The sequence below is a fragment of the Labrus bergylta genome, chromosome 13 (genome assembly GCF_963930695.1).
Source record: "Labrus bergylta chromosome 13, fLabBer1.1, whole genome shotgun sequence".
Classification (NCBI taxonomy): Eukaryota; Metazoa; Chordata; class Actinopteri; order Labriformes; family Labridae; genus Labrus; species Labrus bergylta.
In genome coordinates, this window is record NC_089207.1 from 23,064,159 (window position 1) to 23,083,732 (window position 19,574).

General features: G+C 39.4%; 1 protein-coding gene across 1 annotated transcript in view; it reads right to left on the reverse strand.

Moving 5' to 3' along the window:
* The window catches only part of epha6 (eph receptor A6), a 162,361-nt gene that overhangs the window by 22,574 nt on the left and 120,213 nt on the right, over positions 1-19,574 (reverse strand). The window contains exons 6-8 of the mRNA XM_020641100.2: positions 6,495-6,619; positions 5,223-5,385; positions 2,411-2,519 (exon numbers count right to left, since the gene is read on the reverse strand). Coding sequence (XP_020496756.1) covers positions 2,411-2,519; positions 5,223-5,385; positions 6,495-6,619 — 397 coding nt within the window. The remainder of the gene's footprint in view (positions 1-2,410; positions 2,520-5,222; positions 5,386-6,494; positions 6,620-19,574) is intronic.

Here is a 19,574-nt window from a genome sequence, read left to right on the forward strand (position 1 = left end):
TGCACTATAGATCCACACACTGAAAAATGCTATTATCAATGCAAGTCTTTGCTGTGTTCTTAAGTCAGTATTAGGGATTGTATTATTCATTATCTGCAATGAGATCCAAATAGTTGCAGACTGATAAGGCATTTATTTAAGATAGTATAGTGAAGATTTAGACAAACACTAATGGCATTACAATATAAGGGTACTAATTCCATGAATGAAGAAAGTGAGAAGCTTTTAAAGGCATATTCATCTTTGAGAAATAAGCAGCGGAAGGAATTTGATGACTTATAGCAAAGTTAGCATTTGAACATTTTTTGGGGGCATCAGTAAAGGTCTCATATGAACGTCAAATTTATAAGAAAAAGAAAAGTCATGGCTATGTTTGATAACAAGGAATACTTGGCTTGAGTTTGGCCACTTTATTCACTAATTCAACATATATTTATCCTCGAGAAATCATGGAGGCCTTCATTTACAATGATGTCGAAAGTACAATTTAAACTAATGGAAGACAAAAACAACAATGACAAAATACATTGATTATAAGACAAGAACAATAAAGCCAGCAGAGCAGGAAACTACAGTTAGGAACATTTACACTCATGAGCACAGTGATTTATAATCATGTTTGTAAATTGACCCATGGTAACCATTGTATTGAGTTTTAATGTGTACAAAAGGTAGAGGATGTTTTCCCACTGTTAGTGTTTACTTGTGGGACCCTCAACATTAGCCAGTCACTTGATCTGATACTGATTATCAAGAAGTGTAATTTATCAACCTATGGATAACATGAGCTTACAATAAATACTCCACCTCTGCATTATTCATATGGATGAGACTCTCTGTAGCCTGCCAGAATATTCATACATCACACTAAATGCACCCTCCTTACACCCACACAGACAACAGTCATGGTTTTTCTGCAACTAAATGAGCAATTTACTTGGTTATCTCTTCTCATTATTTAACTCTATTTGGGTTATTATGTATCAGTTCTATGAGTGGCTGAAAAGCTAAATATTCAGACAGGTAGCAGAACAAAAGTATTTTATCTTGGACTTACATTGAATACTTGGACAGAAACTAAACCACATTACTAATCATATACAATTTTGAAAACTGGATATGTGAATGAATGATATGTCTCATTAACCGTATAGCTCAATGAATGCAATCTACGTTTCAACTGTGCAGTTGAAACGTAGATTGCAGAGGTTACTTTCAGGTCAGTTGCAAAAGCAGACGGTCACAGACAGTCTCGTTCAGGTGAATATTTCAGTTCTGTCACCTAAGGCTAACTGTTTAAAATCAGCTGCCCTGATAACAGCAGACATGGCCTGTCTCATGTAGTCCAAAGTCTTGATGGATAACCAAATGCTGTCCCTATATGACATGTATGACCTCAAGCCATTTGACTCAGGTTAGCTTAGGTAAGCAAAGTTCCTCGTTTAGAACTTAAGAACTTTTTCAGTCACAAGTTCACCAACTCTTAGATTTCCATCACGTACTAAAAACATCTGCATTAGTCTCTACAATTGGATAAAGCCAGTACAACTACTTTAGGAAAATATTAATTATAATTATGTATTATTTGATAAAGTCTATGCAATTGTGGAGTAGGATGTTTTTCTCTGTGTTTGAGTGCAACTTCATTTTTTTGAGATATTTATCAGGGGAAGGCAATTTATGCATTTTCCAACACTCTCAACTTCATGATTCTAAATAAGGTCAACTTGTTTTACGCCATTGTGTTGCTGGTTTCTTCTTTCTCAGTCGCATTATACATTATTATTAAGTTACACAAAAGTGAAGGCACTGTTTCTCTTTGTGCTTTTATTCCTAAAAACTCGTACATGTTCATTGAAAACTATTCTGCACAATCACAAATATAACAGATCAAATATGTTTTTAACCTTATTCCTAAGCATGTTACAAGACACATTTTACAAACAGAGTCACACATATTAAAACATCTGTTTATGGCAACACTCTGGTCACATGATCCATCCATCCATCCATCCATCCATCCATTTTCTTCTGCTCACTGGGGCTAAGTTTGCTTCTCACAAAAATCAAACAGTGATCAGTGAAAAGGTGATCTTTCTGTCACTACAACAAATATTTTGAAAAGCCTTACATGAACATTCTTCAATTATAATTTGCAAATACCCATATCTGCTCTGTATACTGGCAGACTTTTGGATTGTATGCGTCAGATAAAACTGCTTGGCCTACACTTAGCATTGCTGCAACCACTTGACCTTATGAACACATAATATCCACAAGTAACTTTTCATCTTCTTTTATGTTTTTCAAGTACTTCCTGCCAGTTAACAAGCACATTAAAATCATCTGGCCAAGCAGATAATACATAAACTGTACGCTGATGAAACAACTTTTAGTGAAGAGCTCTTACCTTCCCGTGATCAGCAGGAAGAGGGTGAGGATGACGAGGAGGGTGAATCCACCAACGGCTGCAGTGACGATGACCAACACCTGGCCTTGGTCTGAAGCGATGTGTGATGCTGGTGGAGGGTGGAGGTTGCATTAAAGAATAAAAAAGATGAAGTGGGAAAGAATGCAAAGAATAAGAAGGACAGAATGACGAGAGAGGGGAGATTATTTAATGGGTATTGAACGGAGAGGGGGAGGGATGATGAATAGGATGTAAGGAGAGATAAAAAGGAGATTAAACAGGAGGCAGGATCATTCACAGTCAATTCTACATGAAATATCTCCTTACATTAATGCACCATACATAGAGCATGCACACAGTTTTTTATTACAGACCCATATGACAAAGAGATTTTTGATCAGCTCTGTTATGTGAAAAAAAAAAAAAAACTCGGTCAGCTTTCATGCTGTAGTGATTCATATGCCTGCTGCTGTTTAATTAATATTATTCATTCATGAAATTGTGATTTAGTCCATGATCATTTGGTTAAATTGGTCCCTTTTGATATTCATGATTTCTGTCTTGTCACAAGGCTAACGAATCCGAGATAATTGAAAGATGATTGCTATTACCAAACTTATTTCGATAATAATGAATATGAATTGGAGATCATGGTGCATGGTAGCTAGCCAAATGAGGGAGGATTATACAGTATTTGAACGGGTTGCTGTTGAGTCAAGAGCATGTATGTGTGCGCAGGGTGTCAAGACTGTTAGTGTGTGTGTGTGTGTGTGTGTGTGTGTGTGTGTGTGTGTGTGTGTGTGTGTGTGTGTGTGTGTGTGTGTATGTGTGTGTGTGTGTGTGGCTGGATAAAAGTAATTACAGACCACTCAGAGGGAGGGAGAGTGAAAGTGGCGGTGGCCAGATCACACAAGACAATTCTCCAAGCCGTCAGCTTCACACACTCTTCACATTACTAACTAAGCAGACGTATTGGACTGACGGTGCTGTAATGAGCTGCGTGTTTGTGTGTGTGTGTGTGTTTAAAGCTAGAGAGAGACAGGCGACTAAGGACAGGACGAAGAACGAAAAAGAGGAGAGATGAGGAAACGGATGACAGGAGAGCGATAAAGACAAACATGAGAGAAGGAAAGAGGCGGAAGTGGCTGACAAATACACGGACGGATGAAAAAAACAAGTGCATGAGACGGTGAGTGACAGGCAGACAGGCAGACTGACAGGGAGGGAGAGCGCGACAGAGGCCAAATCTGCTTTCTCTTCCACATAAAAGGCCAGCAGTACAAAGGCTTGGCAAAGCAGTGTCTGATCTGCAGATAAAGCAAAGCTCCCTCTGCAGCTTTGGAAGGGAGAGAGGGCCACTGTGAAGCCAAATCAGCCCTCAACAATACCTGACCCGACATAAAAGGGCAGCTGGACCTTTTGTATTTTATGAGTGGACTTGCAATGAAGCTACTACCAAACACACAAATTCACACCGATAACAGGATTTCTGATCACTTCAAACGATTCAGAAATGACTGCAATGATTTAGCCATTGGTGATTTTGTGACTGTAATCATATTTATTTTCTTCCTGTGAAAAATGTTCAGCATCATATCCAAAGGTTGTTTGAACCCTGCTATGGATGCTCCTGTCAGATGGTTCATATCCCGGCGTTGCTATCTGCTGTCATGCTCTTGGTGGGAAGCTGCCCTGAGCATTGCTCCAGGCTACCTGAACTTCACCTGACCCCGAACTGCTGCTCGTCGCTAACATTTCACTCTAACACCGTACTTTCTTGAAGGTGAACATAAAACTCAAAAAGAAACATTATAACCTGCATTTTTATTAAGTTTTCAGGACATGTTTTTTTTCTCCCTTCAAGGATAGCTTTAAGGTTAAAGCTGAAATATTCATGAGAGAGGCTTCGCTTGCCATTGCAACCGAAATGACCATTATCATTTTCCCCCCAATAGGTAAGATCATAACTGGAACAACCCGTCAAGTTACATGAGGTCATTTTTACCCTTAAGTTAATTTATGTTAGTATTTTGTCTTTTCCTGTTTTACTTTGTACTTATCTGTGTCTCTGCCTTTCAGATCCTGCTCTTTGTGTTTTCCCACCTTGTGCTCCCCCCGGCCTGCTTGTGCTCACCTGTGTCTCGTCACCCCCTGATTGTCTGTGTATTTAATCCCTGTGTGTCCTCCCTCTTGTTGCCACTTTATATTGTGTTGCGTGTGTCGTCTAGTTCCAGCCTTTTACTTCAAGTGAGCCTTCTAGTGTTTTTTGACCTTGCCCGCCTTCTCTGTTTTTTTGCCTTTTTCTTGCCCGTTTTTTTTTTTTTTTTTCTGCTCCTCTGATTGTTTACCTGTACATCTATCGACCTGGACTGTTTCTTAAACTCTGCTCTTACTGAACTCTGCCTCATGCTAGTCTGCATTTTGGGTCCATGTTTCTATTGGGTTCTGTTATTAACTTGTTACAAAACATAAATGTGTTGAAAGATGTCTGGAGCTCTGCAGAGTAGTTGAACCTTTGAACCAGCTTCACCTCATTCTGACAATAAGAGTGAGATAAATTGTTTGCTGCCATTTTGCATGATATCTGCATTCTTCCCCTAACATTGCACTGTTGTTCAAAAACTGCACTTCTATATATTTAACTAGAAGCAGAATGAAATGATCTTAATTAATTCCAGACTTAACTCTCATCTTGTGATATTAATCTAAAACACTGTTGTCTGCAGAAGTCAGGTAAAAATACACACAATCACACAAAGACAGATGCATTCCTCCATAGAAAAAGATAGTAGTGATGGTGTCAGGTACTTACAATCCCCCGTGGTTTCATATTCATATTTCGGGGAGTAGGAACTGTATCCAGCTGGCGTGCGGGTGCGAACACTGAAGACGTACCACGTCGCTGGTTTTAAACCCGAGATTATCACACTGGGGGCTCTGGTGCGCGTAGACGAGTAGCTCAGCTGCTCGTGTTCCTGTGGGAACCAATGGAAAATGATCAAAATAGGAATCATGAAAAAAGTTCTACAAAAAGTGATCTTGTCACATTAATGAGCAGATTCACCTACATTACAGGTGCAGTGTTCATTTGTGTGGTCTTACTGTCCTTTCACTTTGAAAATTGCTTGTTGGACAATGTCTGTCTACTGGGGATGGAGAGCTAAGAGTTTAAAACTTTTGTGGACAGAACATGGGTAATACATAAATCTAAAAAGTATTTATTACTGAACTGCTGTTGCACTGAACAGATATCACTGTCTTAAAGAATAAATCCATGCAAACCAATATGCCGGGAGATTGAATAAATCATGGATGTAGTTTAAAGGGGGTTATTATCCGTCCTTGTTTGCGCTTTTGGAGTGCTTTATAACCACATAAAGGTTACCATTGATTGTATTTGTGTCTTGGGACACGCCAACTCACAGAGAGTTTTTTTCATTTCTATCTTTTTGGCTCATTAGATCAGACAGCCCATCTCATTCCACTCTTAACAATTCCAGATATTGCTGTGCTACACTTGGACTGGGCTTGCATCTCAAAATTGTAAAATCATTTTGGGCTCTCACCCAAAAGCTTTGTGTTTGCACTTGAATCAATTCAAACAAAGCTTTAAAGCATGCATAGATTTTTTTTTTTTTTATATCAATAAAAAGACATGTACAAATTCAATTTTTGTACTGATAGTATGTTGAAGAATACAAGCTTATTTTTTTAAATTCTAATTTTATTTGGTGAGAGTTACAGGTAACAGCTCTTGGCATGATATTATTGTGTCACAGGTTTTGTATTTGACCCATTGAAACACTAAACAACAACATACAGTAGCTGTGAATAGATTTTAATAGTGACTTTGCCCATGAAGATCTTTTAGTCTGAGGCCAAGTTATACAAAAAACCTTGATATGTCTATTGTTTTTTAAATTAATACACTAAATATCTAAATATATTGAAAACATTTTCACAGATTTTTACACCTGCATGATCTGTATTTATTCTGGTTTATTTATTTGCTATAAATAAGTCTCCGACAAGGTCAGCTCCATAATTTAAGCCTGGACCTGGACATGAGCAGAACCAATTGTACCTTCTCATAATATTTAATCTCATAGTCAAGGATGGGAAGGGATGTTTGTTCTGGTTGCTGCCAGGAGAGAGCGATACTGTTTGGAGAGGCCCAGTCCTTCTTCAGAGTCCCAACCAGAGATGGACCTGTTTAAACACAAAACACAAAACACAAGAAAGTCCTCAGCTTCACTGCGTTATTTTACAAACAATTATGTAGAGTCCAGTCTTCTCTGATTTGTATCTTTTTGTGTCTACATACAGTATTTGCATATACAGTATATATGTATACACCTTTCCAATAAATCAAATAAATCACGGACAGGATATTTTTAAACACTTCACCTTCTGCTAAAAATGTTTTTAAGCACTTTGTGGCAACCATTAGTTGTTCATTTAAGGGAGTTGTCTTACTGTCTCTTGTGTATATCATCATTGCTCTTGAAAAAAAAAGCAAAAGTAATTTAATTCTAAAAATTGCAGAGCATGCAATATTTCATATAAGACAAGTTTATATATATAGTCAATTTCAGCAACCAGGCAATACAAAGTGCTTTACACAAGAAATAAAGAAACATGACATTGATCAAAAATAATAAATTAGAGAACACCCTGAATAAATAAACTTGATTACTCACAAGAATAATCAATAAAATACTTCATTACTAAAAATATTGAGTATTGCATCTTGTCCCATCTCTCCCTATCCCTTTTTCATGCCCCGCACAGTCTTGGCATGAGGGGCTGTTTCGTCATGAACCTGGGATCTGACGAATTTTTCCGCCTGTTAAAAGGACGTTTTTTCTTACCACTTTAACTTTTGCTAAATGTTGCTAAAGTGCTCATGATGGATTAAGCTGGGTCTTTGTGAGTAAGGTGTTTTACCTGCTTTTTGTAAAGTGTCTCGAGATGACACTTGTTATGAGTTGACGCTATACAAATAAAGATTGATTGATTGATTGATGGATGTATTATGTTGACATTCCCTTTTACTGTACCTCCAGTCTTATTTATGCAAAATTGTGTGCTGACATGCTAAGCAACAGTAATAAGGCAAAATAAATCAACATTACCATCTAAATTATAAGCATGCAAAACTTGATGTCACTATTTAGCCTCAGTCCATCCCCACAGGGCTGCTAAAGTGGCTGCAGACTTTTCAGGATGAAGGGAGAATCAGTTGACCTCAGCAAGCAGTCAGTTTGAGAAGAATGTGCACTGAATACTGAGTGTTGATTTTTTTTTTCAGCAGCCACAATACATTAAGGCTTCATAGTACAATAAGCTATATAGTAGATTAAGAAAACCACACAAGAGATTTCCACCTGTCCATTCTGTCTGGAATAATTATCAAACATCCACGATCAGCCATAATTATTTTATTTCAAATAAGCCTTAGTTCTGTCAAGTCCAAGGGAAAACAAAAAAAACCTTTACACAGCTTTTTCATTCTCCCACAAGATCATCTTGTTTTAATTGAAAATAAGTCGAGGAAACTTCATCCTCCTTTTCTTCGGCTGCATCACATTAGCTGTGCTCTATGAATTTCCACTGGGTAAATAATTGCACTGAGCTCCCAGGAGAGGTCAGCAGATGTAACTGCCCTGAGAGTCATTATTATATATTACATCATCTAATGTTACAGAGCTGACTCATTATGTGGATATAAAATGTAGGCCTGCTTCTCTCATGTGTATTCACAGGGAAATGATGACACTGACATTATTTATTCTAAGGTACAGTGTGTCAACGGGAAGCTGTTTGCAGTCTCTGCTTTGTCTAATGCTGGGTTTAAGGGGACGCTTTGGGTTCAGGGGAAGCCTGGAGGACCAGTGATGGGGGTTTAAGGGTTTTGGGTCTTTGAGTTGAAATATTAGGGCTGTATGATGAGAGCTGTAAGCTGTACAGTTTTAGGCTTGTTAGCAAGAGACCTACTTCTACTAATCTGATAGAATGAGCCAAAAGTGAACTCTTCTGTTCCCTTCATTCCTCTCTTGCTTCTCTCTTCTCCTCACCACCTGCCTTTTTTCCCCGCACTCCATCTGTTGTTCGCTTTATCTCCGTATACCCTCATGCATGCCTTTAACTCTGCAGCCTCTCTGCATATCTCCAAATATCAGTCTTCTCCTGGAGTTGGAAGAAATTGATTAAAAGTGTATTAGAGAGCGGGAGCTCAAGTCGGAGATGAGTTGGAACTTGGTTGGAAAGAAGTGGAAGACATGGAATTTTAAGAACTCCTCTAAAACAGCGTTTAGGGGGTAGAAGAGCACACACACTTCAGCTACAAGCAGAACACGGAGGTGAGTATTCAAAAGGCTGATTACAGCTTTCAAAAATGCTGTGGTTCAACTCTGATGGGAATGAAATTGAAATAATCTCAGATTAGATCGTTTTGCAAGTCTGGTTAATGTATATCTGTAAATGTAAAGCTAGGTATATACAACCGGGCTGACAACGGCAAATGCATTGAAAGGACCATAAGGGGAGAAGAAGAAATGTTGCAAATTATATTAGCATATCGATTTACCATTGGTGTTGGCTAAGTTTATCTCCAATATAAAACAATATTACTAGATTATTCATATCTTTCTACCTCTACAGATCTTAGAAAGATATTGGACAATATATTGGTGTCAGATTTTATTCTTCCCAACATCGATATCGGTATCGGCCCCAAAAATTCCATATCGGTTGGGCACTAATAAACATCCATGCTTTAACTTCACCACTCTATGTATTTGCAAAAGAGATGCTTTAACACTATTGGATGTTTTTTGATTTATTTGCATTTCCTGTAATTATTTTGTCTGTTTCTCCTAATGAAAAGCTTTTGGCTCTTTCTAGCAAGTCTTCTCTTCTCACCCTATGCACAAGAGTGCAACTACTTCAATTTATTATACATCATGTCATTATTCACATGCTCAACTCATGAACACTGTGACTACAGATGATTAAAAACACGTGGTTAATCAAACAGCACGAAACTCAAACCAGTCATTTTAACTGGATGAAAAGTCAGTGACCGATGAAATAGAGCTGGAGGGGCTAGATGTGCTGTGCAGGGTTTAATATAGAGCAACAATCACTTTTACTTTTAATGCCTTTTGATGCTTGACTTCTCCTTAATAACCAACAACATAATGGGCATTTCAAATTTGGTAGGTTGTCTGAAATGTTGGCACAAATAGAACAACAAAATATTATGCATGAGTGATAAAAATCTTATAATAATAGCATAATCAGCAGGCTCAAAGGGCAGCAAATGTACCCAGGTATTTCTACATGCTTTTTTTTGGGGTGGGGGTTGTTGTATGTGAGTGCATGTGAGTGTGTGCATGTTATATTTCGTATAAAAGAGGGTACAGAGCTCCAGAGCAGGGTTCATCCGTCTTGCTTCCAGCAACACACAATAAACTGACATCTTATTAGGTGGTATTATTACATACAACCTCTCACACGACCATTTTACCCAGGCAGTGCTCATATCCTCTGCTCCGTCTGTCCTCAGTGGCAGAGAAAATTCATCTCAGGGGGATCTTATCTGATCTAACTCTGTCTAATGAAGCACTCTGTTGAAGCTGAGACGTCGCAGGGTTCCCTTCCCTGCTTATGCCAGCTGGGTACAACAGAGGCGGCACGGCTTTGTGCTCTGCGCCGAGAGTCACGCAGAGGAGGCATCAAACTAAGACACAGCAAGATGGTTGGCATCTGCTGTTGGCATATTGGCCCCTGATAGGGAACAATAAACACAGCCTAAATACAATCTCCCCCTGACTCTCAGATTCAAATCAACGTCCCACCGCAAGGCACTGCAAAATGCACTCTCACACGAGTTGTCTGAGCAAACAAGGGAACACACAGTTTGCAGGAAGCACGTGGGCGCAAACAAACAGCCAAGAGCTGACGTGTAAATACAATATGTTTGCTTGAGAAGAAGGACAACCGCTTGGCAGAAAATAATAGCCAGTACAAATGTGGCAGCTCTGCTTTCAAATCAAGACATTACTCAGAGACATTTCTTCCCACAGGAAAGTGAAAAGGCAATAATTAAGTCAAAAACCCCAGAAATAAATCTACATTCAGCATGTTTTTCCTATTTCAAATGGACTCTATGTTTCTAAATATGAACTACAGAAAATAAGCTCCCTTTTGCTAACATTGGATTTACTTTGGAGCCTGACCTTGCTCTCAAAGTAATGGCTTTGGAAGTACCTGAGTTAAAAATTGTAGATTTCATCTTACGTAAGATGCATTGGAGCTTGGCATTCATTGGATTCCATCAAGTTCAGACCAGAATTCGTACACAGCACGAGAATCATCAACGACACTTAGACAACATTAAAGAGAGAAGAACACTGCACACCGCAGTGCTTTGAGACTGTCTGCAAAGCGTGTGCATAATGTTTGTTTCCAACAATCACCGTCTCCAGGCAAAGGCAAGATATCTGAGGACACAGGACACACTGCAACCGTCTTTAATGATTCTGTGTGTGGGTTATTAGACCTGCAGCATGAAATCTGCCAGAGGAACTCACGCTCTTTCTGTGAGATGCAGCAGCATTGGAAAGCCATTAGAAACACCAGTCAATTACGATGCCCGATGGATGGATTTTCCAGTCAAGCGTGGTTAAGCTCAACATAAACTAATGGGGAGTCTTTAAATGAGCTTGACCTGCATATGATTTTAATTAGCTTTCCTGCCCTAAAGGCTTCCATTAACTGTTTGAAAAAATCAATAGAGCCAGTATTGATGCTGTGCGAGAGCTTAAACGATGTCCTAACACTCCACTGATTCTGTGGTGATAGAGAGATAGAGTGGGAGAGACACACACAAAAACAATATAGGGGCTCTTGTTTATGGCTGTCATATTGATATGTGTCTCTTTTTCTGTATGTCTGGTTGTGTTTTTCTCAAAGCTCAAACTCAAACTGGTCTTTCAGCAAGCATCTATGTGAGTGAACAGCATGAAGAGGTTGACTGAAAGAAAGACATGCTGGTGCTGATATTGTGTACAAACATACAAATGTTCTCTCTTTACCTTTTCCTGGTAGTTAAATACCATCCAAGCCAAGCATCACCTCCCAATGACAGGTCTATATCAGCGTCAGAAGCAATTCAAGGAATGACTTGATGAACGAAAGTTGTCTTCAGTGTTAGCACCGGGACCCCAAATAATCAGTGTCCCATTTGTGGCATCTGTAATCTTTGTATTTGTGTGTGTGTGTGTGTGGGTGTGTCTGTGCTTTTGTGTGTGCTGCTTTTACCGAGGCGGAGAGAAAACTGAAGTGACACGGGGTCTGCTTTGGGGACTATCATCATTACCCTTCATTAATGCTGGAGGTCATTCCAATTACACTGTGGGTCATCTGCTCTCTGACACATAGTCCAAGCATAAACATGCCGGCAACACCACAGAGACCTGACCACTGTCAAATGAACTGCTCTGAGTCTAATTATAGAGTTTATATCCAAGAGACTGAGACTGATCTGCAACACTCAATCTAACACAGTTTGATTAAGTTGTTGCCTCATTAATATGGACCCCGGTGTTATAGAATCAGATCTCCCTGCAATGTGTGCCTGCATGTTTTACTTTTTTGCTAATAGTTCACTGATTGAACCCATCCATCTATCCATTGTCTTTACCACTTATCTTTAAAGGGGGGGGGGGGGGGGGCAAATCCCGACTGTGATTGGACAAGAGGCGTGTACACTCGGGACAGGTCGCAGGGCTTTAATGGAAAAGCATACTTGTAAAGTATATTTAGTGATAAATATAAAGATTGTAAGCTCTTTTTATCCTTCTGAGAACAACACCATTAGTGATTAATTAACTACGCCTTGTGTACTTGACTTTAAAAGTCTAAACACATGCTCTGAAGAGAAACACAATGAGAGAGAGAGAGAGAGAGAGCGATGCCCTGAAGCATTGATCGAGGTCTGACCTCTCCTGTTTAATACAGACCTACTTAATCAATTGTTTTTAAAGCTTATAAGTGCTGCCCGAACTGATTTGTACTTCTTTGGTCAATGATTTTTGATGTCATTAACACCAAGCCTCCTCCACACTAATGTTTAATAAAATAGAGTCATGGGTCTAAAATGTAAAATGTTTGTGTCATCTTTCAACATAAAAAGTCATGAACAAAGTTATCACAGCATGTATGAAGTTAGAAAGAAGGCATGCTGTTCCTTGGGTAAAAACAGTTTTCACATTGATGACTATGTTAACCTTATATGTTTTTTTTAACCACCTTACCAAAAGGTATCTGCAACACTTTTCACTTTTATTAAACCTTTGCCTTGAGAACCACTGCGAGCTTTGGATTATTGTCTTCAAACATGACACTGACCATTGCATTGCAGAGGTAGACAAGTATGTGAAACCTACTTCTTCTTTCATTTCACTGTATATCATCAGTTGTTTCACTTTTCTTCCTCCCTCTACTTCACAACAATCTCCATACAAAGTGCTGCCATTTTGCAGGCCAATCATCTGAAGCAATCTCTCTCCCCCCACTGATGGTGATATGGACTTCTTTTTATTCTTTTCTGGAGGCACATTGTTGCTGCCTGCAGTTCCAGAGAGGAAAATTGATGTGACCCTTATGACACTAAATAGCTGTCAACCGGATCTAAACTGGGACAGTTTCTCGTTCCCTCGGTACACCTGCAATCCCCCCTGCTGTGGTGGCTGTCTTTAGTATGACAGTGGTGCTCCAAAGACTCCAGCGCCCCATCCAGATGGTGGCTACAACAGTCACCCGGACCATTTATCATGTGTATCTGCTGAGCACAGGGAGTTAACAGGTAATTAAAATCATCAGTCACACAACAAAAGCAAGGATCTGAGAGCCAGAGTGGGAAAAGAAAAAGGAAAGAGACCTCTCTGCAGGTTTTAAAGTTAGTTCTACTCTCTTACTGTGGCTTTGAGGTTTGGCAGTGGAGAAAATAAGAAAGAAAGTAACATAAAAGAAAAACACAAAAAGAGGCAAATCAAAGACACCTAGTGAGACAATCTGACTTTGAATAGTCTTTGACTTGCAAACAGCGAGCGACATTTAAACCTTTAACTTCTTATTGATAATCTTCACTAAAGCAGGAGACGAGGGATTAAAAGAAAGACAGATACAAAGCGAAAGAAGTGTTGTGCTGTCTCGCAGGAGAGGTTTGTGTGCTAGCTAGCCCGTCTGACACTCTGAGGTCCCGTCTTTAATAGGGTCCCAGCTTCCCACTGATCCCTCTTGTTCCCACTTAATGGGGACGTGGAGAAGCAATGACGTGTGGGAAAGGCCAGTGAAACCGACCCTTTAGTGGCCCACCACAATCAATACTCATTTGGCCTCCACCTCACTTCCCCCAAAAGTAATTAATGAGAAGAAGGGAGGAATGTGGTCGCTGACAGCTGATTTCCCTGCCGGTCCCTGTCCTTAGCACCCTGTCCACTTCTCCTGCTGCTACTTAAAAGCTTCATTTATGCTTTAAACCAAGTATTCAGTCATGGAAAATGACAAATATGTGGGCAGACACAGGTGTCAATCTTCTCACAAGTGTTTGGATACAAAACAGATAATCAATCAATCAATATTTATTTGCATAGCACCAAACAGCAAGATAAGTTATCTCATACCTCTTACACCTTACATACACCTCTTTACACAATATGAGCTTTAAACTTATAAGAGGAGATGTTCTCAACCATTTAGTGTAATATAACAAACCCATTTGCTTCTGTTATAGTGTGGTCAACTCATGCAGTTGAAATCTACATGTTGAAACTGGGTTGATTTTGTGGATAATGGATAATGGATAACCATAATGTCCAGTGGCGATTCTAGAGTCTGTTGGGGCCCTATAGGCAAAAATGTATTGGGGGGCCCCTCCAACTACCATTACGTCTGCCAGTGTTCTGACGCTCTTCCTCCGTCTTGTTCACTCCCAGACGGATAATTTCTCTTCATTTTCCTTCAGTGACTTTTATTGACAAACTATGGTCCTAACAGGAATATTACATGAGAGTGAGTGCTGTCAGATGGGGCCCCCATTAGTGACATTTCTACTGTCATTTCTAGTGTTGCAGTTTTAAGTTTGACAGCCTTCAGGGGTCCCTTACTGGCCTGGGGCCCCCAAGCTGTTGCCTGCCTTGCCTGTTGACAAGCAGCGCCTCTGACAATGTCACTGCATCTGAAATAATCGTTTGAATAACGTTAAAGATTCATTATGATCTGCAATGACCTTTTTTGTGTGTTAACAGACCATGAATGTATGTGTTGAAGCATTTTAAACTCATTAAAAAATGAGTTAGACTACTGAATGAGTAAGATGTAATTACAACATGAAAATCATGTTTTTCATTTTTCATGAATTAATATGTATTATCAATTTATATTCATTGATATTTTTATTGAACACACAGCCCAACGTCTACTAGACCATATAAGCGATGTTTCAAAATGATGTGGAGGACGGTGATAGCAAGATGACGGTGGTTAATAATTTCAGGAGACAAAATTCACTTCAGACACATTTCAAATGTCATTTCTTCAAATCCCTACAAGTAAAGCATCCAAAGTGGTGGTAAAAAAAAGCAAACAACTTGAAGTTGTTACATAAAGTTATCACTGTCAGATCAGAACGGAATGAAAACTTTCATAGCTTCAAAGTCTCCTCTCGTCTTCCTCTCCTCTGTGAACAGGAGTGCAGAGGGAGAGGAGTGCCACTGCAGTGGAGGTACAATATAAATAGCAGTCGACCCTCCTATAGCACCCAGAGCAGATTTACTGCAGCAGAACACACAGCAGGCAGCGTGGCAATGCGCTCTTTCACGGTGAGCACATTTCAAGCAGAGACATCTATACACAACCCTGCTGTCAAAGTCAACCATCCCAGTGTTAAAATAGCCCACACAACGGATACGATGCTGTGGAAATGGGTCATGAAGGATTGTTTGAACGCAGAAGATAGCCTGAATTTAAAAAGCGCTCATAATGCACGAGGTGACGGGAAATGGTTTGAAGAATTAAGTAGTCTCTGGGAACAAATCCGCGCAACTGTTACAAAGTAAAAGGTCAAAGTTTGTTTTCTTTTTGAACAAAGAAAAGGCAGATTTGAGATGATGTTCTCACTTCCTGTTAATCTCTTTCTTTGTCACACAGGATTTTTTTTACTGGCCTGCAAAGTGGGACACAATGATACTTAAGTGAAAGAAAATCATCTGACTAATATGAACAAACTTTTGCTTTCAGAGGTAGAGTAAGTACAGTGCCTTTAATAGTTAATATCACTCACAGGGTGCATGCAGATTAGAGGTTGAATACAAACTTTGACAGGAGAAGCAAAACAAACACACACACACACGAGTGACACCTGTCAAGAAGCTGTGTACACAATTTGTACCACAAAGAAAGACAGAATAGCTCTACAAAAGAAAGCGTGTCATTGTACTTGACGTCTCACTCTGAATATATTTGAAGACACTGTGGAAATGGAGTATAAACTGTAAGACCCTAAGCTGACTGAGCCTTCAGTGGTTGTAAAAACGTAAAAGGTCTACAGAGATTTAAGTTAGCTCGGCTGTCATTATGAATGGTTTGATGGAGTGCGGCTAATGCAATTTCATTTAAATGAACTGAAGCGACAAAAGGCATTGGCAACTGATTTATCTAACTTTCAGAAGACAATGGGGCAGCATTCTTGGGAGGAAATTCAACCCGAAGATTGAAGAGGGGATTGAGGTGGGAGTTGAGAGAGAGGAAACTTCAGAGAACATCCATCAGGATTGCGGAACAATGAATCCAATCACTCTGTATTAATGAGCCGATGCTTAAAATAGTTCCCGTTGTGAGGTGAAGTCAGGGGAAATGATCTTTGCAGGGGGGGAAGAAGCTTCCTGATAAAAGTCTGGGCATAAATCATTTTGCAGAGTAGAAATAGCTAATCTCTTTCCTTCAAACTCCCCACCTGCTCTGAACACTGCTGAATAGTGATCCTGGGGAATAGCTATTCTTAACGCTGACTGGTGAATGGGTGACTTACAGTATGACTGGAGGGCTTACAGAAGCTGGCTGAAGATATATGGCCACACACAACACTGTATAAGCTCAATGGGAGCCTTAAAAACCTTACAGAAAAAAGGTATGGAGGTTTTCCTTTGACTATTTCCTGCATTCAGCATCAGTGCTGGTTGATTGAGTAGGTTTGAAGGAGTAAAGTTTGAACATAAAATTGGATACATACTTATGGAGCTATATAGAGGTGAATTTAAAATAATTGTTTTTTAAATAATTTTCCACAATGAGCTAGTTTGTTAAAGAACCATGAAGCTTTATTAAACAAAATTAAGCGAGCAATAACTAAAAAGAAATGTTATGTAGAGCAAGTTGAAAATATTCAGATTACAATTTATTGCCATAGGCTTCACTGAGCCTAACAACATGCTAAGCAGTCAAATGGCGATGGTCAACGGCTCTACAGGTGACCCCGTTTCTCGCTCTAGCCATAAACCAATCACATGAAAGCTTCTCTAAACTTGTCCAATGTAGTGCTTATGTATGCCACTGCAAACAGGACCTCTTGCTTTTTATTGGTTAACAAGTTCAGTCAAGAACACCCATGTCATGAATTTCACCATTTTATTGTGAAATGACAGTTTACAGTTTTGCTTAGCGTTGAAGGCTCGGCTCAATGGATGCTCCCTACTGTCGGTAAGCTGAGCAGCATGCCACAGGTTTCCAGGAAGTGTAGAAGCCCCCCACAAGGGTGAACCAAAGGCTTAAGGCAGAAAGGAGGCGACTGGGGTGGTGGATCCAAAGCTTTGCGAGCAGCAGAAGCTTTTTTTTTTTTTTGTGAGCAGCATTGGTGAAGCAGAGATCAGTGAGATGGAAGTTGTGTTTAAAAGGACCGGCTTGATGTGAGAATGAGCTGTGATTGGTGTGTGTGTGTGACTGAAAAGACAATTCGATCAGCTGGCTGTCAGCTGATTACAGCTGGGGTGTATGACATTTAGAGCAGCCAGTATGAGCCCAGGTTGGGCTAAAGCACCAAATATTGATGGAATATGAGTTTTGCCAAATATCTCTTCGATACTTATTATTCTAAAAAATAAAAAAATAATAATCTGTGGATCGTTATTTTGAATTACTATCTGCAAACTGACACTTTATACCAAAGTGTCAATGTTTTGATCTGCAGATGTAATGGGACAAGTGCCTGTTTTTTAACATGACATTTAAACTGAAATTAAATGAAACATTTGATTATTTATGAGAATTTTTAAAGGCAATTCCTTTTTGAAGACAGTTGGCACGTTGTCAAAAAGAACAATGACAACAACAAAAAGTGGATATGACACCTTGTCACCGACCTTCACCTGCCCTTAAAGACAACATACAATCCCTTTGTTGGAACTTTTGAATACTTACTTTGGTGCCAAAATACCAATACTCTCATTCATTCAATATGTTGGTTTAGGACCAAATTACAGCAAAAGTTATTCAATTACAGTGCAGCTGATGTTAACCAATGCTAAACCAGGAGAGTGGCCATGGTAAATATAACAATGACAACATGTTGTGAGCATGTTAATTCAAGTCTCTTGTACTTTTTTTACACAAAGAGTGACTTATTAGCAATCATAAGAGTGCTTCAGTGTTAATGAAGGTGAACTCATAGCTCTGTGCTGTTTATCCTAATAAATAGTATTTATTCTGTGAAATGGTATTCTTAGCAAAATCCTCAGACAAATACACCTCTGTCTCTGATTCAATGAATTATTCTTGTCACTGGCGTCAGGACCTGCTATGTGATCATAAAATATAAGCCGTGGGCCTTTTCTAAAAATTAAACTAAAGCATATCAATTACTTGGGCGTTCATTCTGATCTCTCAGGTAATTCAGACTAATCTGTTGTGTGTGTGTCTGAAGTTTCTGTTAACTGTATGACTTTGTCCCTTGCCCACCCTAACTGATGTTACCCATATTAATCAGGTCTGTATTTGTATGCTGTAAGCCGAATACAAATAAACAGATACGAGGCCAACATTGGAACAGATCTCCCTACTGGGCCCAGCTGTGCTAATATGCCCCTTTCAACCTCACTTTCATTTCTCTAGCCCTGATCACCTCTCTTTTTTTCCTCCCAAAAAGTAAACCCAAACAACTCTCTTGGCCTGAATATAACATCGCTATCTCCCTCCACCTGCTTTGACTACAGATATGTCAAAGTTCAGGGTTCAAATAATTACGATAAAAACAAGGCAATCACCTATTATATCCATTCTGTTTGACTCCACATCCGCGGTTTCCCTCCACACGTTCATTACTAAAATAGTCTGAGCTTTATACATGTGTGGTTGTGCATGTGGGAGTGTGTGCTAGCAGGAGGTCATGGGCAGAGATAAAAGAGTGTGCTGAAGGGCAGAAAATGGGCAGGGGGCAACAGATGCCCCAGGTCACATAGTGCCCCATGGGAAGCCAGCTAAACAAACCTGCCAACAGACACAGTGAGCAAACACCTGCTAACATCATATCGCAGATGTGCACATTTTCACACAGACACGTTTTTATGTACAGTGTAAGCCGCTACAACCTGACTTCTCATACATTGCTGCAGAACCTATAATGATGAACCTTTTGTTCATATAAAATACAGAGCTAATTAACTTGCCACTCCTATGTGATGTAGATTATTTGATTGAAAAAAAGAAAACTTAAAGCTATGCTTGCTAGGAAAACCTGAAAAAAAGAGCCCTTTAAGCTGGCATGCAGAAGATACATTCTTAGCAGCGTACACCACGGTAATTATTTTGAGACTTGGCTAGTTGTTGTAATAGCAAGAACTATTCAGAGATGGAGAACCATTTACTGAACAAAAAGTGCCAGGAAATTTCAAAAATTTGTTTTGAACTTGAAGTTGGCAGTTGGCTGAGGTTACACAAAAAAAGCCATTTGCTGGTTTACCATTGAATAACTTCTATTGTGATCATAAACCAGTGATGTCTTCCAAGTAAGAGCAGAAATTTCGCTTCACACAAATGCAAAAAACATTCGATCAACTTTTTTTTATTTGTTCTGTGCCAAGTAATAAACAATGTTGTTTTGCCG